Raw genomic sequence first — 26,074 nt, forward strand, 5'->3', positions numbered from 1 at the left:
CACAAAATAACACTCCAGTGAATTGCTCAAATTGGTCGTCGAAGTTGTGGGATAATAATATAATAAAAAAAGGCCCAGTGTCACACGAAGTGTCACACAGTCCCTAGATACAAATTGTGTGGTTTTATTTGCCAAGCAAAGAGTCTCCTCTCCCTTGACCAAAACTTAGAAACACGTAAGGCTCCACTGGATATTTGCACTTGTAAATGCAAAAAGTTTGGTATTTTAGGCATTTCTACAAGGTACAAAAATGTCATACTGTTGAGGCCATATAAAAAAATTTTGCCCACCCAAAAAGTTTCATCAAACGCTATTTCAATTCACAATTCATGATGATCAAATCATGTGACTGAACAATTTGCTGAGCATTCTGAGAAAAAAAATACAGAGGTATAAAGAAGCCATGTGCCTTATATCATTTTCTAAAATCTTTGGAGATTTTTATTTTTTAACCCTCATATCAATATTGTTATTAATATTGAAGTTTAAACACCAGCTTGTTGATTCAATTATTACTGTTTATTTATACGCTTTATTATAAATTTTAAGAAAAAAAGGGGAAAAAAAGTAAAATAAAAATCAGATTTGAAAGCCAATAATTATTCACACTTTTTATTAAATTATTTATTTTTGTTATTTTTTGCAAATTACCATGGTAATTTTTAAAATTTCATTACAAAGTATTTTGAATAAAACGAAGTCAACTGCTGGCTACAGAGTCATATACAGAGTCTCAAACAACACTTGTAGTCACTGCAGATGTTTCTTCCATGTATGGCTTCAACAGGAAACCATACTTTCTTGTTTGCCGTGAAAACAGGAAAAACTCAAAACAAATGGGGCCAGTTGAAGTCATCGAAGATCGGTGTGTAGTGTGAACATTTCAATGTCCATCAAGTTTTATTATATATTTGCATACTTCATATTAACAAATGAAGATAATTAGGGCATCGGTTGATATATGGCTTCATTATTTTTTTCCCAATTCAAAGAAAAAGGCATAATAGCGTGAAAACTGGTAAGAGGAGGATACATAAAACTGATGTTCCCCCGTTGTGCAACTTTCTATTGTGACAAGCTGAGTGATCGAACAGCCGTCTGATGACAGTCAACTCACCAAGTGTAACGCCAGTGTAGATTGTGTTAAACAGGAATACGTATGAATACTAGCTGCAAAACGTTGACACCAGCTGTATGATACTTTATATAATTCCTCTTTCTTCAAACCATTACGTCATTGTCCATAATAGCGAACATTCACCAGCATTGGGGGTGTACTTCCCGTGTTGTTACTCACGATGGGGTGAATCGGCGTTTATTTGTTGCGATTCTGTGTTTAATTTCCCTATTTTGTTCCTTATTTTTGTTGGTAAAGCATGTCAATTTTTCGTACGTGTGGTGTTCCTGGTGGGACTGCCGAGTGGAGTGGTAGCAGCAGCGATGTTTCACAAGACGTTGTTAGCGACTGGCACAACGGCTCCATGCAAGTCTATGGTTCGGTGACTAGGTGAGTCCACTTTGGTGTTGTTAAGTTACCAGTTGTTTTTGAATTTGATCGGTCAATCACTCAAAGCATGGAGGAAGAAATTCCTCCATGCTCAAAGGGAATTATTTTGGAAACAGAAGCGGACTAACTGAATGAAATGTTTAAAACCATCTGGCCCACCTTTATCAAAACACTTTCGGTTTTCAATCTGTTGAGTGTTGAAACCTGCAGTCTGTACGTTTCGAACAATGAGAGCCTGTCAGTGTCAGTCCCCTCCATGGTCAGTCATTCACTTTATCAGAGATGCCAAGTCCAGAGGCTAGCTATGCGTGAGATTTTTCAAAGCTTACCCTTAACCCCCTTCCCCGGGGGAAAAAATTGCCAGTTTTAGAAGGCCTTTCGAAATCGCCGCCCAACCTTTTTTTCTTTTTCTTTTTTATTAAAAGAAATTTGCAGAAATTGAGTTGTGGACAAAAAAGTGTTTCAAAATGCATATAAAACATCTTCAGAATAATTAAAAATCATATGAGGTACACAGGAGATGTTGATGATTAATGTGGAGGTACGATTGTGTCAGATTATTTCCCCCAAAAATAAAATAAAAATCTACTAAAAATGATGTCCAAAATCCTCCGCTCACTTTTTGCTAAACGAATCGGGACAAACCTGTGCGCAATAAGCGTTTTGCGCTCTGCCGAATTTTAGCTGAACCTGCTTGGAGAGCAAAAACGTGCGCAATCTGCAAATTTGTGCTCTGTTTGAAAGGCAGCTCAAGTTGCTGATTCTGATAAACTGCGTGCAATCTGAAGATTGTGCAAACATTGTAGATTGCGTTTTTTGTACACACGAGCGCGATTTGGCAATGCATTGTCGTTAATTTTTTATTTGTTTCCGATCTGGCCCCAATGCATGAGAAAATGGTTGTTGTGCGTGTGAGCGTGAGACAGAGCCCAAATGCCTTGAGTCTCGGTAGGTCTGCTTACTGTCTACTTCACTTGTCTACCATACTCCTACTCCTAGAACTGAGGTTAGTTCCACCATGGAGGTAGGGATTATCGATAGCGGAATGAACATGCCCCTGGTCATCGCCTAAACTAAAGGCTCGATCCCACTGCAGCGATAACGATAACGATAACGACGCCAAGCAAGAGATCGTACTCTATTGGTTGAATGAGCGTGTGCGTATTCTGTGTGGAGCAAGTTCAACCAATAGAATGCGTTCTCTTTGCATCATGAGCGTTATTGTTTTCGTTTGTGCTGCAGTGCGACTCGGCCTTTACTTTAGTGCCAATGAAATGTTCTGATCGGCAGAGTGTCACGTGGTTCCGAGTCCCAGACGTGACACTGTATTTTTAGTTTTTTTAAGCAAGACGCACTTGCTTAGGCTACCCATGATGCTTCATCCGTTGGGGAACAAATTTTGCGAACAATATTCTTAAATCATTTGTGCTATGCTGATGGAATGACTTTTTTATTCAGAAAGACAAAACATTCTAGTGAGAAGATAATTGTTATTTGTCACCTCCCTATTTATTACAGGAGATACCTGACAGTGTTCAACAAGTTTGATAATGGATGTGGCAAACTCGATAGGAAAGAACTCATTCGAGCATTTAATTACTTGAAGGTATTTCCATCAAGATCCCAAGGTAATACACAAACTTTGTTTCATATAGTTTTGTTCATTTGCCTTAAAGGATTTGGGTACTTTTTCAAAATGTCCACAGATTTACATTAAACTTACAGGGTTTGAAGATAATGATAGTGGAAAGCTTCCCCCTCAAATATTACTAACTAAGGTTGTGTAGTTTTTGAGAAATGAGTAAAACAAGTCATGAGACCAAAATTATTTTAACGTGTAAAATCCCCTTAACCAGTTATGATATTATACCAAAAGAATAGCATAACTGGTTAATACGTTTTTACATGCTAAAACTGAGACGAACATTATTACTTTTACTCATTTCTCAAAAACTACAGCACTTCAATAAGTAAAATTTCAAGGGAAGCTTTCTACTATCATAATCTTCAAACTGTGTAAGTTTAATGTAAATCTGTGGACATTGTGTTTTTTGTTAGGAAAAAGTACATAATACCCTTTAATTGTGGGTGGCTGATTCAATTGTTTATTTTATTTCATTTTCTTTAATAATAATGATAATAATAATGTACATGTTCCAATGCGCTTGACAGAGATAAATGTTAAAGGCACTTGGAAATAGGATTTTTTTTTCTTTTAAACATAAGAGTATATGTTTATTAACAATAAAACAATTTTGTGAGTAATTGTTTGTCACGATTTATATGTTAAAAAAATTAATCAAGTGCTTGGGGGGTTGACTCCGCCTACCCCTTTTGTGAAAAGGAAGACTTTGCCTCGATCAAACATAGACCCCCCTCGATGCGTAGATACACACGTGCAAAAGTACATGTAATTCTAAGACCTGAGTTTGTACGCTGCGAAAAAGGTTTTTTCCTGGCATTTTTCCGGCAATGCCGACCAGGTGTATTGCTGCTGGATGCAGCAAAACAACTAAAGATGGGGTCAGTCTTCATCTGTTTCCTGCAGATCCCAAGTATAGGCGGTTGTGGGCTGCGAAAGTCAGATTAACTAGAGCAAAGTGGTCCGGTCCGACATCTTTTTCAGCGCTGCAGCGAACACTTAGAGCCGTCGTGCTTCGAATCCGGGATACACAACTCATTTGACATGACGAGAAGAGCCATTCTTAAACATGACGCCGTCCCAACAATTTTTCTAGCTAGTGGGAAGTCGAAGAAGGTATCTGAAAGACGTGACAAACTCAGAGGAGCATTTGCTAAATGTGAAAAAATTTGGGTAAGTTTGAACTTTGAGGGTATGTCTTTAGCTTTTGCCAAGTGACACGACCTGCGTGCAGGTCCTATGTGACCGTCCGCCCATTATACAGCAGCCATAGTGCGTGCGTGCAGTCTGCTCCGTGGCCGTATTTCTATAATAATACGTAGGCAGACCCACATCTTACAACCCATTTGGTCACTAAAAAGTCGCATAGTTAAATAAAAATAGCAGCAATAGCTTTTGTAAAAACCACTAGGCGTTCAACATGTTCAAGTTTCAATGTACGTATGTGTGTAAAATCATGTCTAAATTTGTTTTGATGTGCCATGTTCCCAGACGTAATGTACGGGGGCCCGACTACAAATTTTCTCTCAAAATATCGCGCCTTGAAATACGTCACGAACAGTGACAAAAGCTTTATTTAAAAAAAATACCACTTCCAGGTGACTTTAAACAGAACAGGTGAGTTTTGAGCAGTGTTTTTAACATATTGACAGATTGTTGATAACAAGGAGATATTGGGAGTTTATTCCACAGTTTGGGAGCGGCAGTAGTGAAGGCTCTATCACCAAGGGTGGGTAGCATCTTGGAAGAAGGGTGGTTCAGGGTGGTTTAGGCCTATTTGATTGGGTCATAATAAAAAACATTATTTGCGCAAAGTTCAGCGTGGTGGCAAATTTACTCTTGTGTTTCAACTAGTTTCTGGAAAGGCCAGTGGAAACCCTAGAGAAGACAGGGTGGTGGTCTATGTGTTATTTGAGGGCATTATTCTTTTGGTGTATTGGATATATATAATAAAAAATAGTTTAGCCTTTGAGAAAGACTCTGCTAGGTGGAAACGTCAGGCTAGTAACTATACAGTCTGTAGTTGGTCACTGTTAACAAACAGAAGGGGGGATGGTCGAAATGATTTCTTAAACTGATGATACAAAATGGGCCTTAATAGAAAGCCTTAATTTGTAAATTTGCTTTCTCATGTATACTTTAAATTCTACATGTTAACTGATTAAAGAGCCAATAAAGGATCATCTCAATATTTCAACTATTACCATGATTACCTTTTTATGGCCAAATAGACATGGTAGATACCGGTTAATAACCATTTTACTCTCAAAGTTTGCATAGTAACGAATAACTCGAGTAAAAAATGCACCCGGCCGCACGGCTTTTTCAACCGAGAGTCAAAAACGGCTTATGACCTTCTGGCGCCAGTGACGATATTCCCCTATTTGGGTGTGAACGCAGTTCTCCAGCTTTGGCAAACTGAGGGCTTTATTTTCCACACCAAATGATTCCTGATTCCTTTGTCGTGCAGGTTTGTTTGACACCGCGTTTTTCAGAAATTTTGCTAGAAGCGTTCTGTAGAAAAAAACATATTTACCATGTTTTAACGTGAGGTAAGAGACTCGTTATATTTTTATTATGTTTCCTATGGACTCCAGCTATTAGAAAACTGTAATAATATTTGAGATCATCCTTTAGGTCTATTGGCTGTTTAAATAATTATTGTCACTAAATTGGGTCCATGCACTGCTCTCTAGTCTTACGTGTAGTACCAGGATCTTACAGGTCACTAATCTGTAAATAATTGGGTTTTTATCTTCTAACTAGGCTGGTTGAATGACTGTTACTAAAAATACAGGTAGCAAACACAAAAATGGCCCCCAAATATCAGAGGTAAACAAAAATTTGGTAAAAAAAACAATAATTGAAATTAAAGTTGCAAATAAAATGTGTCGGAGACTATAAACAGTCAAAGTGGTATGACTAGGAATAAAACAGCCATAATGTAATCTTGAATGAGAAAGTTTCTTTAGTGATTTGAGCAAATTTGTTTGTTTCTATGTTTGCAGTTTATTCTATGCTACGATGTGGGAGAGAATGTTCAGGTCGCGATTCTGAAGATTGGATTACATTGGGGGAGTTTTGCGTTTTTGCTGCTGAGTTTGAGGAGTATTATCAACAACAAAGGTATGCCCATTATTAACCAATACTAGGGGATGCATTTTTGCGTCGTAACCAATATCACTGGCCAATGACCAAAACAGTTATTGGTTAAACCGCCAAAACCCACCTCTGGGGTTATGAGCAAGCAGTGTATGCTGGGGGAAAAACGGCGCACCGAGATCGCTAGCCCCTGTGAACGATGTTGAAGCTGTCTGGAATAGTTTGATTTGATTTCTTGTTTTATTCCAAAAGGAAAACCCCATCACCCTGGGGAAAGGGTTACTGCACTATTTAATGTAGTTTTATGTAGCAGGACATTTCTTTTCAGAACTGAGAAGTCTCCCGATTATCTATTAAATCTACTCCGCGGTTGTAGAATAAAGAAAGACAGTTCTCTAAGAACAAACTCTACCTTGCAAGTAGATACACACATGGTGTTACGGCAAACCACATATTTTGTTTTATTTGTTTGTTTTTTACAGTTGTTTGAATGTTGAGACTCCTGTAACTGCCGACCCAAGATATAACCATACTGGACCAACTCTCCATTCACAGACAGCATCCATGCCTCCATTTAAAGGTAAATGACTTCTCATACAGTCAATATCTCTCATACTATCCTTGACACAACAGATCAGATAAAACATGTTGTCAATTGTCTACTGACCCCCCACAAAGGAAGACGAAATGTAAGATAAGTACATCGAGAGAGCATTGACCCTCAACGCACTTCATACTGTGTACATTGTACATGTACTGATTAGTTGCTAAGTCTGACTTACCTTGAAGACATTTTAACAAAAATCTAATGACTCTTTGATCGCTTCATAAAATATTTGTGGGAGAGTAAAAGTTCTTGTTAAAAGGCTATAAATAAAACTGCCATCATGTTACCTTGGATGTGAAAGTTTCATTGACAAATGTTTGTTTGGATTATGTTTGTACTTAAGCACCTATCACCTTGCGAAATAATTCAGATCTGAAAAGATGAGTTATGTTTCAAAATAAAACAAATGAGTTACCAATTACAGAAAGGTCTAACAAATAGCATCTGTTGCAATAGTAACGGAGTGGTTAATAGATTCATAGAGCAAGGACTGTGCTATGATTGATTGGAAAGTGTTTAAAGTACCAATTTCAAAGCACTGCTTAGCAACAATGTGTGTCATCATAATTTATTTGCGCTAAGCTACTTTGTTTTGCTTTGTCAGCTCTATGTAATTAGGCCCAGGTATGAATACACATGTTCAACACAATGTTTTAGGCTTTCTTTTTATTTTTTTGTTGGTCAAACTTCAGATTATTAAATAATTGTTTTGAATTGTTCTACTTATTATTGTAGTTTTCCTTGGTGGTTCTTGCAATCCTACAACATGGAGGAAAGACATAGCTATTCCACATCTCAACAAAGTTAATCTATCATATTACAATCCAGTGAGTATTAAGGCAGTTCTTATCAACTAGCATACACATGAATGTTTATGAGTGCAATGGTGCGAGTTGAAATGAGTTGAAAGATGGAATGTTCTGTTCAACGAGGCGGAGCCGAGTTGAATGGAACATTCCAGCTTTCAACGAATGAAAATATTTGCACTATTGCACGAATGAAAAACATTCATTATTTGTTTTATATAACATCCAAGTAGATCTTTGTCATTTTGATGGAAAGATACAACTGTCAAAACAAACAAAGCATAGGCCTACAATTTTTAATTGTGAAATTACGCCCGTTTCTCTTTGGGTCGGCCTGTTTGATTCAACAGTCACAATGTGCTTTCTGTACAGCTATTTTGAGACACGCAGAAGCCGAATGCTAGTACTTTTACTAATATGCCTTGCAGTAACACTGCTGCATTACCAAAGACACGCGCACGCAGTGATGTTTTTACTCAGCTTTTTTGTTCATGGTACTTTTATTTGCTATCACCATCACCTGATGGACAATCCTCCAATCAAATGGCAAGGATCTGCTTGGGTGTTATATAATACATAGTATTGAAGGGTATCTGTCAAGAAGTATATTTCGCAAGCGTGTGGATACAGATAAGGATATGATAACCCTATCCATTCACGTCAACCGCGTCTTGGGTTTTGTTTTGTGTCACTTGAAGGCGCTCATATTCATCATGAGTGTTTTTTCCGACAGGGAACCCGTGTTTTATACACAGCATTTTCTCATTGCTTACAAATGACTAACCATTTTCAATCTATATCAAGCACAATACCAGTGAAAGCAATTCCGTGGGAAATGTTTTTGATCTGGGTCAAAAAGACCACTAAAAGTCTGCAAAACAGTAGGCCTATCCACTCCTGTATCCGTTCCTAATGTGTGTGCAAAATACGATAGTTGCGGATACGTGTCACGTGAACACACAAAGTGTTGACATATCGGTATGTGTATGCGTGAGTCTTGCGAAACCTCTCTAATGTATTAATAATGTTGACGTATATTGCGCCATGTATGTCACATAGTGAGACTCCTGGCACAAAAAATCCTAACTTAGCTGACATCTGGGAACCTTAAAAACAAACAGAAGATGAACAGCTTATAAAAGAGATGGGTTTTGAGTTCTTTCTTGAAAGTGAGGTAGGAAGTATTCTTTCTCAGTTTGATGGACATAAATATGTTCAATCGCAGCCCAATAAATGTGTTGGAGCTTTCTAACATAACTTGTCATAACATGTAAAATCCAGCAAGTATATATGTACATGGTACATGTACAGTGTTAGTGTTTTTTTCTGTCTCAATAAATACATGTCCTAAGAGATCCAAGCAGTTAAACGCACAGACATTGTTTTACACTTGCATTGTGATGTTCAAAAACAAATATAACAATCATCTTGGTTTTAACTATCATCACTTCTTTCTTTTTGACATAAAAGTAAAAGATCAAGTGGAGAGGGGTTGGGACTGCTGATTTTTCAGAGTGTCAAGGTCATTTGAAATTTACTTGGGAGAAGGCCACAATCTCAAAACCTGCAGTTCCCAAATAGTATTTTATTTAAAATAACAAGTATTAAACAACCCTGGCTGCCACTTTCCCAGTTGTGTCATAAACTTGGGTGTGATCCCGGGCTATATGGCAGCTAATGGTTGTGTGGATTTTGACTGGCATCCCCGAACAAAGATATTGACAACGAACAAAGGTATTGACAAAATAGGGAGACTGCCAACATAGGGCTAGATGTAGCTCAGTTGTTAGAGTGCTGGCATGTTAATCCATAGGTTGTTGTTCAAATCCTGCTCAAGTCAATATTTCTTTGTTCAACCCAAAACTAGTATTTTATTGGGTGCGTTCGATTAGCGTCCCTGTGTCGACCCTGCGGTGCTCACTCGGGTGAGCCCCTGACAAGAGCAAATCGAACAATTACTCGCCCTCTCGTGGTGAGGTCATGCAACTCGGGCCAGCCCCAAGTGACTTGTTCCACAAGCAGGGCACTTGGGGCTGACCCGGGTGAGCCCCTGGAATGTCGTCAAAGCTATTCGAGCGTACCGGGAGCAGACCGGGGTCGATCCAGGGAAGCTAATTGAACGCACCCATTACGTCTGTTGATCAAGGCACTCCACCAATGCCAATGGCAGCATTTCTTTCTTACTCTCTCCAAATATTTGTTTTGGAGGTACATGTACCATTGGTTATAAACACAAAGTTATTAAATCTCTTCCATTTTTGGCTTTTTTATCTTCCAGCAAGTAGAGAATTGGACTCATGAGCTGATTGCTATTGAAGATGAAGCTAAGATGATAGCTGAACTGCTGCTATTTGTTATTGATAACTCAACACGTAGTGTGGCTTCACTAGTGGAGGCTTCATATTTATCAGGTCAGAAATAATAATAATAATAATAATAATAATAATAATAATAATAATATTAAGACATTTGTAAAAGCGCCTATGCAAAAAGCCTCTAAAGAGAACAATAAAATAAACAATGAGAGAAAGATACAAGATACAAATAAGCAAATTCCAAAAAGCAGCTTTTAAATATTGCAATACTACATTGATTATCAATCTTCTACACATCTATTATGTTTAACTTTCAAATTAAAAGGAAAAAGAAAACCCTTTTGAAAAGAATTTGACAATACGAAGGATGGGAAGGAGGAGCAAAATTAATTAGTTAGTGAATGAGGCAGGCTTAAACAGGGGATAACTGGGGGAAAAAAGAGATGGCAAAAAAATTGGGTTATTAATCATTTCCTTCTTGGATGTTCAGACCATGGAGTTGAATAGTCTGAAGGCGCCTAACTCCACGTAAGTTGTCTGATGCCATTCACATTGCCAACTTTATAGGCCCATTGTATAAATAACAGTGTAAGTGTCTATGGAACAATTATATGTCATAATTGATTAATTGTATTTTTAAAGTATTTTTATCTAATAAAATACACATTTTTTAATTGGACTGAATCTGTTTTTAAGTAGGATTTGAGACAGTGCACGGTGGAAGTAAAACTAAGAGGGGTTTGCCAACACTACTAATAGAGATTTCACAGGGTGTTTCCTCAAACCTCTCTTGGAATCTGTATTTCTTTTTTAATGAATAAAAAAAGGTTCCGCTTCAAATTATTGCCTTTACACATCGCACGGTGGTGCTGGTTATTGAGTTTACGCCAGTATTTTGCAGAAAAATTCAACCTACTTTGACTTTCGGAATCTGGTATTTGCACTCAGCAAGCATACCATACAAACAACAGGGCCCAATTTCATACAGCCTGTAAGCACAACAAATTTGCTTAGCATGAAATTTCTGGTAAAAACAGGATTACCAACCAAATTTTCATTTTTTTTTGTATATTGCTTGATACTGGTATTCAGCTGTTGTTTGCTAAATCCTGCATATCACAGGGAAATTTGGTTGGTAATCCTGTTTTAACCAGGGAGAAATATCCTGCTAAGCAAATTTTTGTGCTTAGAGGCTTTATGAAATTGGGCCCTGTTATGGCTGTGGAGCGGGCAGTTATTAGTTATCAATCTCACATTGTCTGGATTTGTTTTATTGAACAGGAGGAAGACGATCATTGGTGCTTGTCATGAAAGGGCTACCTACTCACGTTGATAACGAGAAAATATCAGACAAGTAAGATTTAAGAGTGTGGGTCCCCAGTTGTGGCACTTATGTCCTTGAGCAAGGTATTGCTTTGTCCTTAGGATTGGCAGTAAGCAGTGAGCCCCATGCATTAAAAAATTGTAGTGCACATGAAAGAATTGAGAACACTTTTTGTGGAAGAGTAGGGGTTAACCCTGGTGATTCTGGTTTACATAGCAAGCACCCTTGTTTAATGGTTTCATTAGGCTTGCAAGCTTTAAGTTAACTTTTAAGGCATCCCTGGTTTCATTACCTTAAAATATGATAATGATAATGTATGGTGTCATGATCGAGTGGTTAAGAGCACCTGATTCAAGTTCTCGGGGTGAATTCTTTGGAGTGTGGGTTTGGTTCCCGGTCTTGACACTTGTGTCCTTGAGCAAGATGCCTCACTATATTTGCTTCTCTTCATGTGTATAATTGGGTACCTGCGAGGGTAGAGGTTGATATTGTGTATGAAAAAGCCTTTGGAGCGCTATGATTGCCCAGGTTGTATACTCTGGACCAGGGAGCGGAGAAAGATTAAAGGAACGTTATGGCCCAATGACCCGGAGTGGATTTCAAAAAGAGTTAAGACTAGTCTTATCTCGAGTTAGGACGAGTTATGTTTAACCTACATGTAACTCTTTGTGAAATTGACCCCAGGGTACTAATGTAAAGGGCATTGAGACAGTTGTTGTGAAATGCGCTATAAGAAGTTGTTATTACTTATGTTGTGTCCATTATGATGATTATTATGTCGAATTGCTATCTTACATTCAGTGAGCTGAAAGATCTAAGGCACAGTCATGCTTTCCTATGTGACTTGGTAGAGAGACAATGTTGCCCAATATTTGAGGATCTCCCTGTTGCGTTACGCTGTGCTGCTAAAGTCCTTACTCAGGGTGTACATATGAGTCAACTGACTCTTGGAGATGGAGCTCAACCAGTTAGGCATCCTGACTTTAAAGTAGGAGACAAACTAAGGTAAATTCAGCATTGGTAATTATCTCGCTTCTTTACCCCTCACAAACGGCACATTCAGCAATGAGCTGTAATATTTGAAGAGGGCTTTTTTTGATTGCAGACGTATGTAAGCAACAGTTTGTGAATAAAGTAAAAACCAGTTGACAGTAGGCCTACCCCCTGTAGAGTTGACAGTAGGCCTACCCCCTGTAGAGTTGACAGTAGGCCTACCCCCTGTAGAGTTGACAGTAGGCCTACCCCCTGTAGAGTTGACAGTAGGCCTACCCCCTGTAGAGTTGACAGTAGGCTTACTCCTTGTTGGATTACCAAAAATGTGACCTGAATCCCTATCGAGTGTATCTCCTTAAAGTATCGTACTGCACACAAACCAAACAAACAAATTTGTTTTTAATACATGTAAGTTATCGGAAACAGTGCAATTGAGTTTCCGACCTTGTGTCATGCATAAAAATGGATGCTCTTGTGATATTATCATCATTTTTCGGCATAGACTTGCGTCCGTGGGCGCCTCATCCTCAAATTGTAATGGGGCTGCACTCCTTGAGTTGCCGACATCACCTGCTCTATTTCAATCACTGCTGTTCTCAGTTCTCCTACGCTTCTACCACTCCACTTTGTGACATCTATATACCGTCTTGTGATATTTGTAATGTTAGGCCTATTGACATGATTGAGAAAATTTACTCTTTAAACTTGGAACAGTTATTGACGCTTTGTTATTCTTTCTTCAGAAATATAAAAGAAACCTTCAGGGAATTTGACTCAACTAACAGTGGCAAAATATCTCTGAGCAATGTGAGTATATTATGTACATGGGATTTGAGGCAATGCGTGGTGAGGTATCAATATATATTTGGTTTGCGGTAACACCATGTGTGTATCTATACTTGCCAGCCTGTAGATTTTGAAATAATAATAATAACAGTGGATATATAGCACTCAGGACTCATGGCGCTTCAACATTATTACCCCTTTTAATAGATTATTACCCCTGGTCACTGGGCCTTAAATCATTCCTTGAACCATCTCTCCTGCTCCCTGTGGAGTATACAGCCTGTTTTCGCTAAATTTGTAGGGCACTAAGCTAATTCATCACAAGAACCAACTCTGCCCTCACAGGTACCAATTTACCTCTGGGTGGAAAGAAGCTTATGGTCAAGCGTCTTGCTCAAGGACACAAGCGTCACGACAGGGATTCAAACCCACACTCTGCACTCTGTTGCGACACTTCCATTTTATTCTTTAGCAAATAGAATATACAGATATAAAGCAAGACCATTACATGGTGCTATGTAAAAGAAGTAGATCTCATTCTTCAAAAGTAGTCCCAAATGCCTCGCAGGAAATATAGTATGTTAAAGCGCCTTGAGCGTCACTGAGTGATGGATATGCGCTCTTTACAAGAAGCCACTGTTATTATTATCATTATTATTATTACTAATATTAAAAATTGTTGGTTTGTTTGTCTGTTTTAATTGAAGGCATTCCTCGCTATTCGAGCCGTTACGGGTAAAGACCTCACATTTCCAGCTTATGATCAAATAGTAGCCAGCTGCCAGGATTCAGGAGTCAAAACACACTTGGATTTCAACGAGTTCTGTTGCCTGGTTACGGAATACAAATACTACGAACCACCAACCGACAAAGGACCATTCTCCAGACTAACTTCATCTATTTATCGTAAGTTGTTTTATATTTACTGTAATTAACACAAATATCCTATGCTATGTTTGTTTGTTGGAACACATACATTTTCATGATTGGAGTCCGTATGGAACAAGGTTTAAATTTAATCAAACAAGAAACAGAATTTTTCAAATTTCACCTTCTTACATGTCTTGGGTTCTAATATTCAATTTCTCATAATGAACCATTTCTCCTAGTTGTTAGTTGTTCCAATCAATAAAATATACAAATTACTACATATCCAGAATTAACAGACTTAAATAACCACTGAATTTGTTGACATTCAAATACAGTTGTGTCATGGCAGAACGGTCTAGTTCACCGAACCCAAGCTTTGGTGTTGTCAGTAGCAGAGTGTGGGTTCAAATCCTGGTCATGACACTTGTGCTTTTGAGCAAGGCACTTAACCTCAATTGCCTCATAAAAAGTTGGGAAGGTAGTTCGTTCTGCCCTACTAGCCAGGCTCCAAGTGGATGATACCCAAGTCTACCCTGTTTCAGCCCCAGGAGTAGGTCACAATGTGCCCCTTGGTAGCAGTTGATTTGGGTCAACAGCCCGTAGCAGTTACAGTGTAACCCTCACTATGAAATGGCCGTTCCCCCATTTTTAATGTTAGGTAATATCTCATACACAAAATAATGACAAAAATATCACCTTTAATAACTCCTTTCAACCATTATACTTACTAACTTGCTAACAAACTTGTACTATCTTGGGTGGCATGGTTGGTTTGTGCGTAAAGCGCTTGCCTCTCACCAAGGTGACCCTGGTTCGAAACCCGGCCAGGGCCATATGTGAGTTGAGTTGTGCGATGGTTCTTTGCTGTGCCATGAGGGTTTTCCAGACCATCCGATTTTCCTCCCTCGGGAAAAACCAAACACTTTCGATCTCTGGCTGTGCTACGCGGTCATAATGGGTTGATGTGGTTGGCTGCCAAAGGCGCCCTTGCATGCCTGCTTCTCGAACACGTTGTAGCCGCATCCTTCGCAATTCAGCTGCGAGTAAGGATGATTAACCTCCCAAATTATTATTATCTGTAATGACTGGTTTCCATATTAATGCTGATTGTGATACATTGATTAGGTTGGTTAAGTACATTCAAGAAGCCGTCCACTCCTAAGGAGATTGTTGAGATTAAGACTGAAGTATTTTTAGGAGGAACCTGTCTACATACATCATGGAGGGAAGACATTGCTATCCCAATACTTCAGTAAGTTCATTTCACAAATAAAGAAGAAGAATCAAAAATGGTTGGGTTCTGTCAACAGATGGATTGCACATGACGCCATTGACCGCCATCTTTGATGAAACGTGCACGCACGAAAGAATATCATTGGCTGAGAGTTGTGCGCAGCGCATACTCGTGTGCACTTTGCCAATATGTTTATCATCAAATATGGCGGTCGATGACGCTATGTGCCATCCATCTATAGTTAGACTAGTCGATACTCGACATACATGTATTTATTTAATTTCACATGAAGACTCTATCTACTGAACAACAAGTACATGACAAAATTGAATTTGACATTCCCCTTCCTCTTTAAAAAAAAACATAAGATGCACATGTCTTGATGTATTTATGTATGAGCTGTACCCATAGAGTTAAATATAAGAACTAGAGGGCGCACAAGCCTAGATATGCGGACCGGTGTGCGGCCATTTTGTAAGTTGACAAAACAGCATCGCATACATGTAGCATTATCATAGCACACACATGCGTTCAAAATTAATCTTACAAAATGGCGCGCGTGTCTCCTTGCGGTTCCTGTTGCATTTGTGCATGCAGCATCACCAGTGCGCCCTCTAGTTCTTATATATAACTCTATGGCTGTACCATTACACAAGCCAAGTCACATTGACTTGATCATTGTTACACCACACGACACTATTGAGTGAAAACATTTAAAAAGATCGCATGAACATAAAGAAATAAGCCAATTGCACATCAAATTGCTACCAACAGATCCATGATATTTATTTTGGTTTTACTCTGACATTAATGTGTGTTAGCACTGTACACTCAGTACTTTCCCGAGTTCTGTGAAAAGAAATCACAGAAATATTACTTGGGTGGGATTCGAACCCACAACCTTTGCAATTTTAGAGCAGTGTCTTACCATCTAGACCACCGAGATTGCCCGGTAGCTAGAAGGAGTTTAAATTCTATATTTTAGCGGTGGGCACTGCAATGATTTTCAATAGATGTTAAATTTAACATCTAATAAAAAAACAAAAGATACAGTCACCTTTATTCAATCAGTCATATTGTACCACAGCTGGGAACCAAACATTCTTTGTGATGGTGACGTCCTTAATGATGACATGACAGTCCACGGTCTTGTGTAGGTGTAGAGTGTCAACACACTGGGTCTATCGTTACCATGGGAATATGAATAGTTACAGTCATCACATCTATAATCAAATCATGTATTTCCTTCCTCATTGGGTTAACAGATTAAAGCCTGGTTCATACTTCCTACACATGCGAATGCAAAACAAAAATTTACGTCACAAATTCGCAACCAATACTTCTCAACAGTTGAAATGTGTTCAACTCCTGCGAATCATTTGCTGCGCAAAAAAGGGCTGTGATGTCAAAATTCGCCCTTGCATTCGCGAGAAGTATAAAACAAGCTGTTTTAAGGGGACTGTCACAGTCTGTTATAAATCATAGTGGTGTTTGAAAATCATACATGGAGTTTGGTGTCAATGTTGTAAAAAGAGTTGTATATAAAACACAGATCTTTGTAGGATGATTCCTGTTCAGTAAAAGCAAGCCATCCACACTGAGATAAATGAATGAAATTATTATCAGAACATTTCTTTTTTCCCACAATTTATTTCAAGTTGGCTAAAATTCAGTTGGAAGACGACTCTAGACAAGCAAACACACATACATGTACATGTTTTTCAACCCTGGTATCCAGGACATCTCATTTTTATTTTTATTATTGTTTTGATGTTTCTATTTGTTGTGTACACAAAAGTTAAGCAAGGACGTCCTTGCTCTATTAAAATACCCACAGCTCTTGTGTTAAAGGCAGTGGACACTATTGGTAACTATCAAAGACTAGCCTTCACAGTTGGTGTATCTCAACATATGCATAAAATAACAAATCTGTGAAAGTTTGAGCTCAATCGGTCTTCGAACTTGCGAGATAATAATGAAAGAAAAAAACACCCTTGTCACACGAAGTTGTGTGCGTTTAGATGGTTGATTTCGAGACCTCAAGTTCTAAATCTGAGGTCTCGAAATCAAATTCGTCAAAAATTACTTATTTCTCGAAAACTATGGCACTTCAGAGGGAGTTGTTTCTCACAATGTTTTATACCATCGCCCTCTCCCCATTACTCATCACCAAGAAAGGTTTTGTGCTAATAATTATTTTGAGTAATTACCAATAGTGTCCACTGCCTTTAAAGTCCTCATTTCTAAAGGGTCAAACAGAACATAAGCCACAGAGCGCTCTTGGCTTGAAAATCAATATACACTGTACATGTATAAGCAGTGGCTGTTCCAAAATTAATGGTACATGTAAACTGATTTGATTGACTGATCTTGACTGATTTCCCTTTCTGATTGATTCATTTCTAGACAACACAACTTGACCTACTTCAATCCTCTAGTATCTGATTGGAACATGGGTAACATCCCGTTAGAAGCCAAAGCTAAAGAAACCTCACTATATCTGCTGTTTGTTATCTCTGCTACATCTAGAGGAATAGCGTCCATGATTGAGGTAAGATCATCTGACTACATGGAAATCTAGTAGGCACTGTAATGAGTGGAGATACGTTTTATTTGTGGTATCTCATCCATCAAGCACTGGACACTATTAGTAATTACTAAAAATAATTGCTAGCATAAAAACTTACTTGGTTACGAGCAACGGAGAGCTGTTGATATTAGAAAACATTGTGAGAAATGGCTCCCTTTGAAGTAATATAGTTTTTGAGAAAGGGGTAATTTCTCTCTAAAATATTAAAAGACTTTAGGCCTGAAGCCAACTACATGTAGGTCTGAATCGGTCATGTAAGACCTTGCATGGTCTCAAGATCCTGCCATTTAATTAGACCCCATCACCACTCTGTTATTCCCCTGCATTTGATTAGCTTCCCTGGGCGACCCCGCGGTGAGCCCATGACATGAGCTAATCGAACGATCACACTCGCCCTCTCATGATGATGTCATGCACCTCGGGCCAGCCCCAAGTTACCCGTTTCACAAGCAGGGCATCACTTGGGGCTGACCCGGGTGAGCCCCTGGAATGAGGTCAAAGATATTTAACCGGGGTCGACCCGGGGAAGCTAATCGAACGCATCCACAGTGTCTGGAGTGTCATCAGAAATTATAAAAGCAAACTTCCCCACAATGGCTAGCTTAGCAATGCTGGTTTTCTTATTTCAAATTCACTGTTGCAATACATTCATCATGGATAATGGCTGACAACATGTTGGGAGATTTTATGTTTGCAGGGGATATCTGCGCTGGCGCATGCAGCCTTATGCTTACCTGATGCAGGGTAAGTCTAAGGTGTCCTGGACCGGTGCCACAGTCCACGGATTCAATGTACTAAGGGATAGCAACAGTGAACCAGGAATAGGGAAGTGCTACTAAAATGTAACTGTTATAACTGTACTTCCTTTATTGTATGTGTTTTGACCAGGTTGCTCACTACATTGGTCAAGGACGTAAAGTTGTACTGTGTATAGAGAACATGGTGCATGGAGTATGTGTGTATGATGAAAAGGTTAGTACTCTTGTAACATGATACAGTTTTGGATCATACATTTAGCTTATAAATATAGCAATCAGCACTCCTTCCTTCATAAGGAATGCATAGCATAAGCTTGGGGATTAAACATTACAGATATATTATTTATTAGCAATTTAAAATCATCAATATTAACTTGTGATATCAAGTCTAAGCTTACCAGCCAAAAACCACAAGAATGCTGACAAAGCGCAGCACACGAGCCTGATGTACAAGAAATAGAATGGAAGAAAACAGTGAGAGAGAAACCCTAAACCTGACCCACAACAAATTGCCAAAATCGATGCAATCGTGCAATAGTGAAAATATTTTCATTCATTGAAAGATGGAAGTTTCTTTCAACGAGGCGGAGCCGAGTTGAATGGAACATTCCATCTTTCAATGAATGAAAATATTCTTACTATTATTGCAAGAATAAAAAAAAGTTATCATTTGTATTTGTTTTATGTTACATCCAAGTAGATCTTTGTCATTTTGATTGGAGGATATAACTTTTAAAACAAACGGAGTGTACAATACTTTATTGTGACATTCCACCCGTTTGTTTTGGTTTGGCTTGTTTAGATTCAACAGTGACTAACTGGTTCTGTACTGATATTTTGAGACATGCGGGCGCCGTAATATTTGCGCCTTGCACACAATGATGTGGTTCGCATCGTGCAATAAAACAAATCGGATGGAATAAAAAAATGCACAGTGAATGGAACGAAAAATGCACGGTGAATAACGTTGCTGTCACGTGACGGGCAATCCTCCAATCAAATGGCAAGGATCTGCTTGGGTATGAGTCTAATCACCCACATTATATCTTGTAGTATACACTGTTTGATTCAACTGTGTTGTGTATTCTATATTTCAGCTTTCAGAACGGGATCAAATGGCAAGGATCTGCTTGGGTATGAGTCTAATCACCCACATTATATCTTGTAGTATACACTGTTTGATTCAACTGTGTTGTGTATTCTATATTTCAGCTTTCAGAACGGGCTGTGAGAGACTACAACAGAGCACGTTGCTACCTAGCTGATCTCGCTATACGCCAAGGTGTTCCATTCTTTAATGATATCCACAAAGCAATGGAAGCCTTAGTTGGTAAACTCCTGGTGGAGCATCAAGTCAATAATACACAATGAGCAAGTTTGAGTGCCTACATTTAGTCAACCCATGATTAACCACTGACCAGCAACTTACATGCGTAGTGATGCACTCACTTAAATGACTCGTTTGGAAGACTAGCCAACCATCGGTACTATGGTATACAACACGCCATTGCCTTTTGCCTTTAAGCACGTGTCACTGGTTCCCTTCTGTGCTTTACACATAATAGCATGGAACAGGCTATCGGGACCAGTGAAGAAACCATGGTCATGAGGCTGGTTCCAAATGGTCGACCACAGAAGCCAACCAATGGTCGACCACAGAAGCCAACCAATGGTCGACCACAGTAGTCAACCAATGGTCGACCACAGTAGTCAACCAATGGTCGACCACAGTAGTCAACCAATGGTTGACCACAGTAGTCAACCAATGGTCGACCACAGTAGTCAACCAATGGTCGACCACAGTAGTCAACCAATGGTCAACCACAGCAGTCAACCAATGGTTGACCACAGTAGTCAACCAATGGTCGACCACAGTAGTCAACCAATGGTCAACCACAGTAGTCAACCAATGGTCGACCACAGTAGTCAACCAATGGTCGACCACAGTAATCAACCAATGGTTGACCAGCCTGGGTTCGAGGTTAAATAGTTAACAACGGAGCACAACTTGCTTGATGATTGTCTTCCTTTCTACATAACATTTCAAGAATTACTCAACGATGTGCCAGTTTTTCCTCATAGGGCCATCTCCTCTGTTTTAATATCAGGTACAAGGTGCCTGATTTCAAAAATATTTGTAATAAATACACAAGTTGTAAACGGTCAGCCTTTCTACTATAACAACACAACATACATGTGTCTTATAACATTAATGTGATCTACTCTATGAAATGACTATGCAAGGCCAGTTGTGGTTGTATCATTCTACCATGTAATGGATGGACTCCCTCCTTGTCAATGGTTTTCTTAGGCTAATATTCAAAGTGGAAATTTAAATTGATTGAGTTGCAAATGGCTGTAAGCCGATATCTCATCAAGTATTACAAACCGTGTTCTGTTCTCTGTATAGTGTTGCAAGGCTCTTTTGTCTGGCAGTTCATTTCTTTAAAAAAGAAGGACTAAATACTGACTTTAGGCTGGTGGTGTCGGCAGACGATACTCGTGTAGGGATGATAAGTTTAAAACTTACTGCTAAACTGGCCATATACAGGACTTGCATCATCACTGTCTTGTTATATGGCTCAGAAACATGGACCCTCCTCAAATCTGACCTCAATCGAGTAGAATCATTCCACATGATGTGTCAACGATCAATTCTTGGCATCCAGTGGTTCCACTTCGTCAACAACAACGAGGTCATCCAAGGAACATATATGCCCCCCATCAACCAACTAATTCAACGCTGCCACTCTGTCTTCTTTGGTCATGTTGCTCGCTTAGCTGACAACACCCTGCAGCTAATAAAGCTCTAAGCATCGCCATCAACTCCAGGGGGAGGCCTAGCACCAGCTCCTGGCTGGAAGAGACCCAGAGGCCTCCCTCGATCATCCTGGGCCCAACAACTTGGCCGGCCTAGCGAAATCGACCACATGTGGCGTGAGGCTGTATGACGTGGACACAGGAGATCGTGGTCTCTGCGGTTGATTGATTGATGAAGGGCTCTGCTTGAAGTCTTGATAGGAACGTTTGTCGTGACATTGGATGGCAGTGAAGAAGGATAGCATTGGCTGACTCGAGTCTGGCTGATGAAATATTTTATTGCTTATTGTTAAGAATAGAGATTTGGTGTGAAATCTTAGCCCTAGAGTATGTGGACATTATCAGAGCTAGTGTAGCATAGAGTTTTGTAAATAACATTTATAAGTGAATTTTAAGCAGAATGCCTGTTTTTTATACTAGTCATGTGAATACAAGGGTTTGTGTTTATTTTATGGATAACTCTACCATTTGTAGTTGGTGTTCAAATACTGAATTTATTAAGATGCATGTTTTCATTTAATTTGTAAACCCTATATGACATCACAGACAGTGCCCACCCCGAAGTCGCACCTGTGTTCATGTTTCCATTGTATGACCTCATCCATGGCGTCATACATATAAACAAGGGGTTGAACTTTTTCCGATTTTTTTTAGACTGAAGATCACAACAGTGTTGTCGTTTTCTTCCTTCAGAATATAAAGAGTTCATTTATTTTTGTAGTTTCATTAAACTATCTAATTTTCCGTATAATGATGTAAAAGCATCTCTTTTAAATCTTTGCCTGAAATGTGAGATCTTGTTCTGTAATAGTTTACTGTTTGTGGTTACATGTTATTTAAAAGTAAGACCTCTGTTGTACATACTGTAGTGGGGCTATGTTATACAAATAATGAATGTTTAGGAGTGCAATGGTGCGAATATTTTCATGAGTTGAAAGATGGAATGTCCTATTCAATGAAGCAAAGCCTGGTAGCGTGGAACATTCCATCTTTCATTGAAATTAAAATATTCTCACTATTGCATGAATGCAAAATATTCACTATTTATTTTATATAACATCCAAGTAGATCTTTGTCATTTGATTGAAAATGTATAACTACAAGAATAAACAATCTGCACAAGATTGCACCACTACGGTACTTTGAGGGGGAGGGGGGTGTATTGCTGTTTTACATGGTGTGTTCAAGCGTGTAATAGAGACAGGAAGTAAATACATGGTAAACTGTGATAAAATGCATGGTGTATGATGTTGGCCATGTAATGGTATGAACAATGAATGTCATGTGACCAACAATCCTCCAATCAAATGACAAGGATCAACTTGAATGTTAAATAAGACATGAGGGCACGATATACTGGTTTTTTCAAGGGAAATAATGTGTATAAGGTGCATGTACATTATACTTGACATGTCATCTCAAACTGTTCTTTAGTGATGGCTTAAAGGCAGTGGACACTATTGGTAATTACTCAAAATATTTCTTAGCATAAAACCTTTCTTGGTGACGAGTAATGGGGAGAGGTTGATGGTATAAAACATTGTGAGAAACGGCTCCCTCTGAAGCGCCATAGTTTTCGAGAAAGAAGTAATTTTCCACGAATTTGATTTCGAGACCTCAAGTTTAGAACTTGAGGTCTCGAAATCAACCATCTAAACGCACCCAACTTCGTGTGACAAGGGTTTTTTTCTTTCATTATTATGTCGCAAGTTCGATGACCGATTGAGCTCAAATTTTCACAGGTTCGTTAATGTTATGCATATGTTGAGATACACCAACTGTGAAGGCTAGTCTTTGACAATTACCAATAGTGTCCACTGCCTTTAAAACTGCACTTTGTAAAATAGTTGTTTTGTCACTTTCATGTCATGTGGCTGAAATTATTGTAACTGTTTGTATCCCACCTCAGATGTGACTTATATGAAACAAATACTTGACCTATTTATATTTCCTGTTTCATACTTTTCAAACATTGTAAAGTAACACCACATTTAGAAACATTTCTACCCTGATCTTTTGTACACACTTTACACTTGGTTTGTTACTGTGTAGTCATTTGTATTTTTGGACACATAAGAAGAAACTACCTCTGAGTATGTATGACTTAAATGATTGATTTATTCTGATATCTCTGTCATGGATTGGCTGCTGAGTTTAACCATACCACAGCTACGATTCTAGCTTGGCTTAGGGCTCTGTCAGAAATGTTGGAAGTGTGCACTTCTGGTGTAAGCTTCAACCATGGAGACGGAACCTATCCAAAGCCCAGAGCTGCAGCCTTGGTTTTGAAAAGGGCCTGTAATATAATGTGTGATTCAATATCAGAATTTAAGTAAGCTTGTAATGGTTTTGTTATAATATAGGTTTTCTCGGTCACATTCGGCAAATGAGCAGCCAATTTCATTTTCATGCGTAGCCAATTTCATTTTCATGCGTTCGAATACGTAGTGTATCGTCATTCTTTTTCAAGACACACACGCCTCAAGAAGCAACTCCAAATTTTAAACTGAATGATTATTTTGTTAAATCGAATGACACAACATTACATTTGACTAATCATAAAACGAAATCGAATGACCTTTATTAGTAGCATTCAATTGTGCGCGAAATAGAGTAGCTTGATGGTTAAATTGGCTGGTTTTTTTTTATGAAATTGGCCAAGAAAACCTAAACAATACATGTATCTTTATACATGTTTACCATCATTCAATACAGACATGACGGATGCTTAGTAGAAATCAATGTTAATTTGTTTGCTGCTCAAATATTGATGAGCAAGTCACTACAGCCAGAGTTACAATACTCTTTTGTAGCTGGTAAGTTGTGGACTTTGTTTTCAGATCTTATTTGTCTCTACAAAGCAATCACTTATTGTGTTTTAACTTCATTCATTTTGGCCTGGTCTTATTGAAAAAAGATGGTAAATGTAAAGTTTAATTAATCTTAGTTTTTCTTTATTCTATGCTTTTTTACTATGCCTAGTCTAACAGGCTGAAACACCTCACCCATCATAATCTTTTGTCAAGGCCTTTGTGGCTCAGACAGCTTCGTAGATTCGTGAAGGACTGGAAGGAAAGACCATGCATGGTAGTGGTGAAGCCAAGTACATACTCAACTTGTGGCTGTAGTCTCCCCTTTCCAGCTTGGAATCGTGGCTCTAAGAAGCTGTCCAAGCCACAAAGGTCTTGACAAAAGGCTACATCTATCACTGATACCTCTTTACTATGCCTAGTGTAGTAGGTGCCACACACATCACTTAAAGGTACTGGACACTATTGGTAATTACTCAAAATAATTGTTAGCAGATAAACTTACTTGGTTACAAGTAATGGAGAGCTGTTGATTGTATAAAACATTGTAAGAAATGGTTTCCTCTGAAGTAACATAGTTTTTGAGAAAGAAGTAATTTCTCACTCAAATATTAAAAGACAAGCACCTCAGTTATCGTATAAAATTATTTTGAAAAGGTATCTTCCGGACAAAACAATTCAAATTCTTTCTAATAAGTGAACGTTTAAATTTTAAAACGACTAAACATGTACGGTATTAAACCATTGTATCTGCAGATGTTGGTTTTCAAAGCAGATGATAATTTATTCAAAGTTCTGGGGTCGATTTCACAAAGAGTTGGGACAAGTCTTAACTTAGGACTAGTCCTAGGGAATATTAAAACGTCTGGCTAGTCCTAAGTTAGAACGAGTTACTCGTCGTAACTAGAGATGAGACTAGTCTTAACTCAGTGTGAAATCCACCCCTGGTGCAGTAAAATGACTGTAGGGGTAAATCAATGCTATTGTTTGACTTTCTGTCATAAAATGTGACACACGTGTACAGTCTCAAATGTGGTTTTATAAATGTGTAATTTTGAAAGAAACTTAACAACTTTTTCTCTCACTTGACTCCCATGAACAAGAAGCCCACTGAGCTGTTGGTTGTTCAATGAATACACATTTTAAAGACATAGTTGAAAAAGTTCTACCAAAGCAACCATAACCCTGTGAAAAGGACTGTTTGCAAAATGCATTGAATTTAGCTCCCTGCAGTATTTCAAACTTTGTTACTCGTAAATGTTGATGTTGAGTTTGTTTACTTGAGTGCTAATAACTTGACTATAGGTTGCCCAGATTACATACTTGAGACTTGTTTTCCTTTTGAAACTTGCAGATGTCAGGGCTTCTCTACCTCAGCCTTGGTTTGGTGCATGTGACTTGGGCTAGAAAGGAATACTGTAGCATTAAGCTACTGACTTTCATGCAATAAATACTTTTTGAAATAGATTTAATTGTAATCAAGATTTGATCGTGTTAAAACATATTGAGGTTTGAATGAATAAACAGGACCAATGAGAATGCTGACTGTTTAAGTTATTGATGTACATGTTGTATGGTACCAGTGTTGTCTCAAAGCAGTAATGTGTCACTCCCAGTTGTGTAATGCACGTAAAAGAACCCAATGCACATAATCGAAAAGAAAAGGGGGCTTCCCCAGTGTTCCTGGTTTGATTGGCTGCATATTGCACCACAGCACCTTGTAAACCATAACATGGTGCTATGTAAAAGGAGTAGGTGTCATAAGTCAAACATAGTCCAACATACCTTGCAGGAAAATACTGTATGTTAAAACGCCTTGAGGTCACTGAATACTCGCTATATAAGAAGTCGCTATTATTATTATTATTCAGGAGGCTATTGCATTGTATATACACACAACCCTACTTATG

At 38.5% G+C, this 26,074-nt stretch overlaps 1 protein-coding gene across 1 annotated transcript; it reads left to right on the plus strand.

Annotated features, from left to right (window-relative positions):
* The first annotated feature begins 1,260 nt into the window (after positions 1–1,260).
* LOC139948079 (uncharacterized) lies at positions 1,261–25,703 on the plus strand. The gene is made up of 14 exons (XM_071946107.1): positions 1,261–1,507; positions 3,026–3,135; positions 6,158–6,275; positions 6,734–6,831; positions 7,594–7,685; positions 9,943–10,075; positions 11,261–11,333; positions 12,105–12,308; positions 13,040–13,103; positions 13,790–13,988; positions 15,078–15,204; positions 17,593–17,737; positions 18,665–18,748; positions 19,747–25,703. Exons 1-14 carry the CDS (start codon positions 1,377–1,379, stop codon positions 19,903–19,905), a joined length of 1,737 nt encoding a protein of 578 aa, XP_071802208.1. The 5' UTR covers positions 1,261–1,376; the 3' UTR covers positions 19,906–25,703.
* The last annotated feature ends 371 nt before the right edge of the window (positions 25,704–26,074 follow it).

The sequence above is a fragment of the Asterias amurensis genome, chromosome 15 (genome assembly GCF_032118995.1).
Source record: "Asterias amurensis chromosome 15, ASM3211899v1".
In the NCBI taxonomy this organism is placed as follows: Eukaryota; Metazoa; Echinodermata; class Asteroidea; order Forcipulatida; family Asteriidae; genus Asterias; species Asterias amurensis.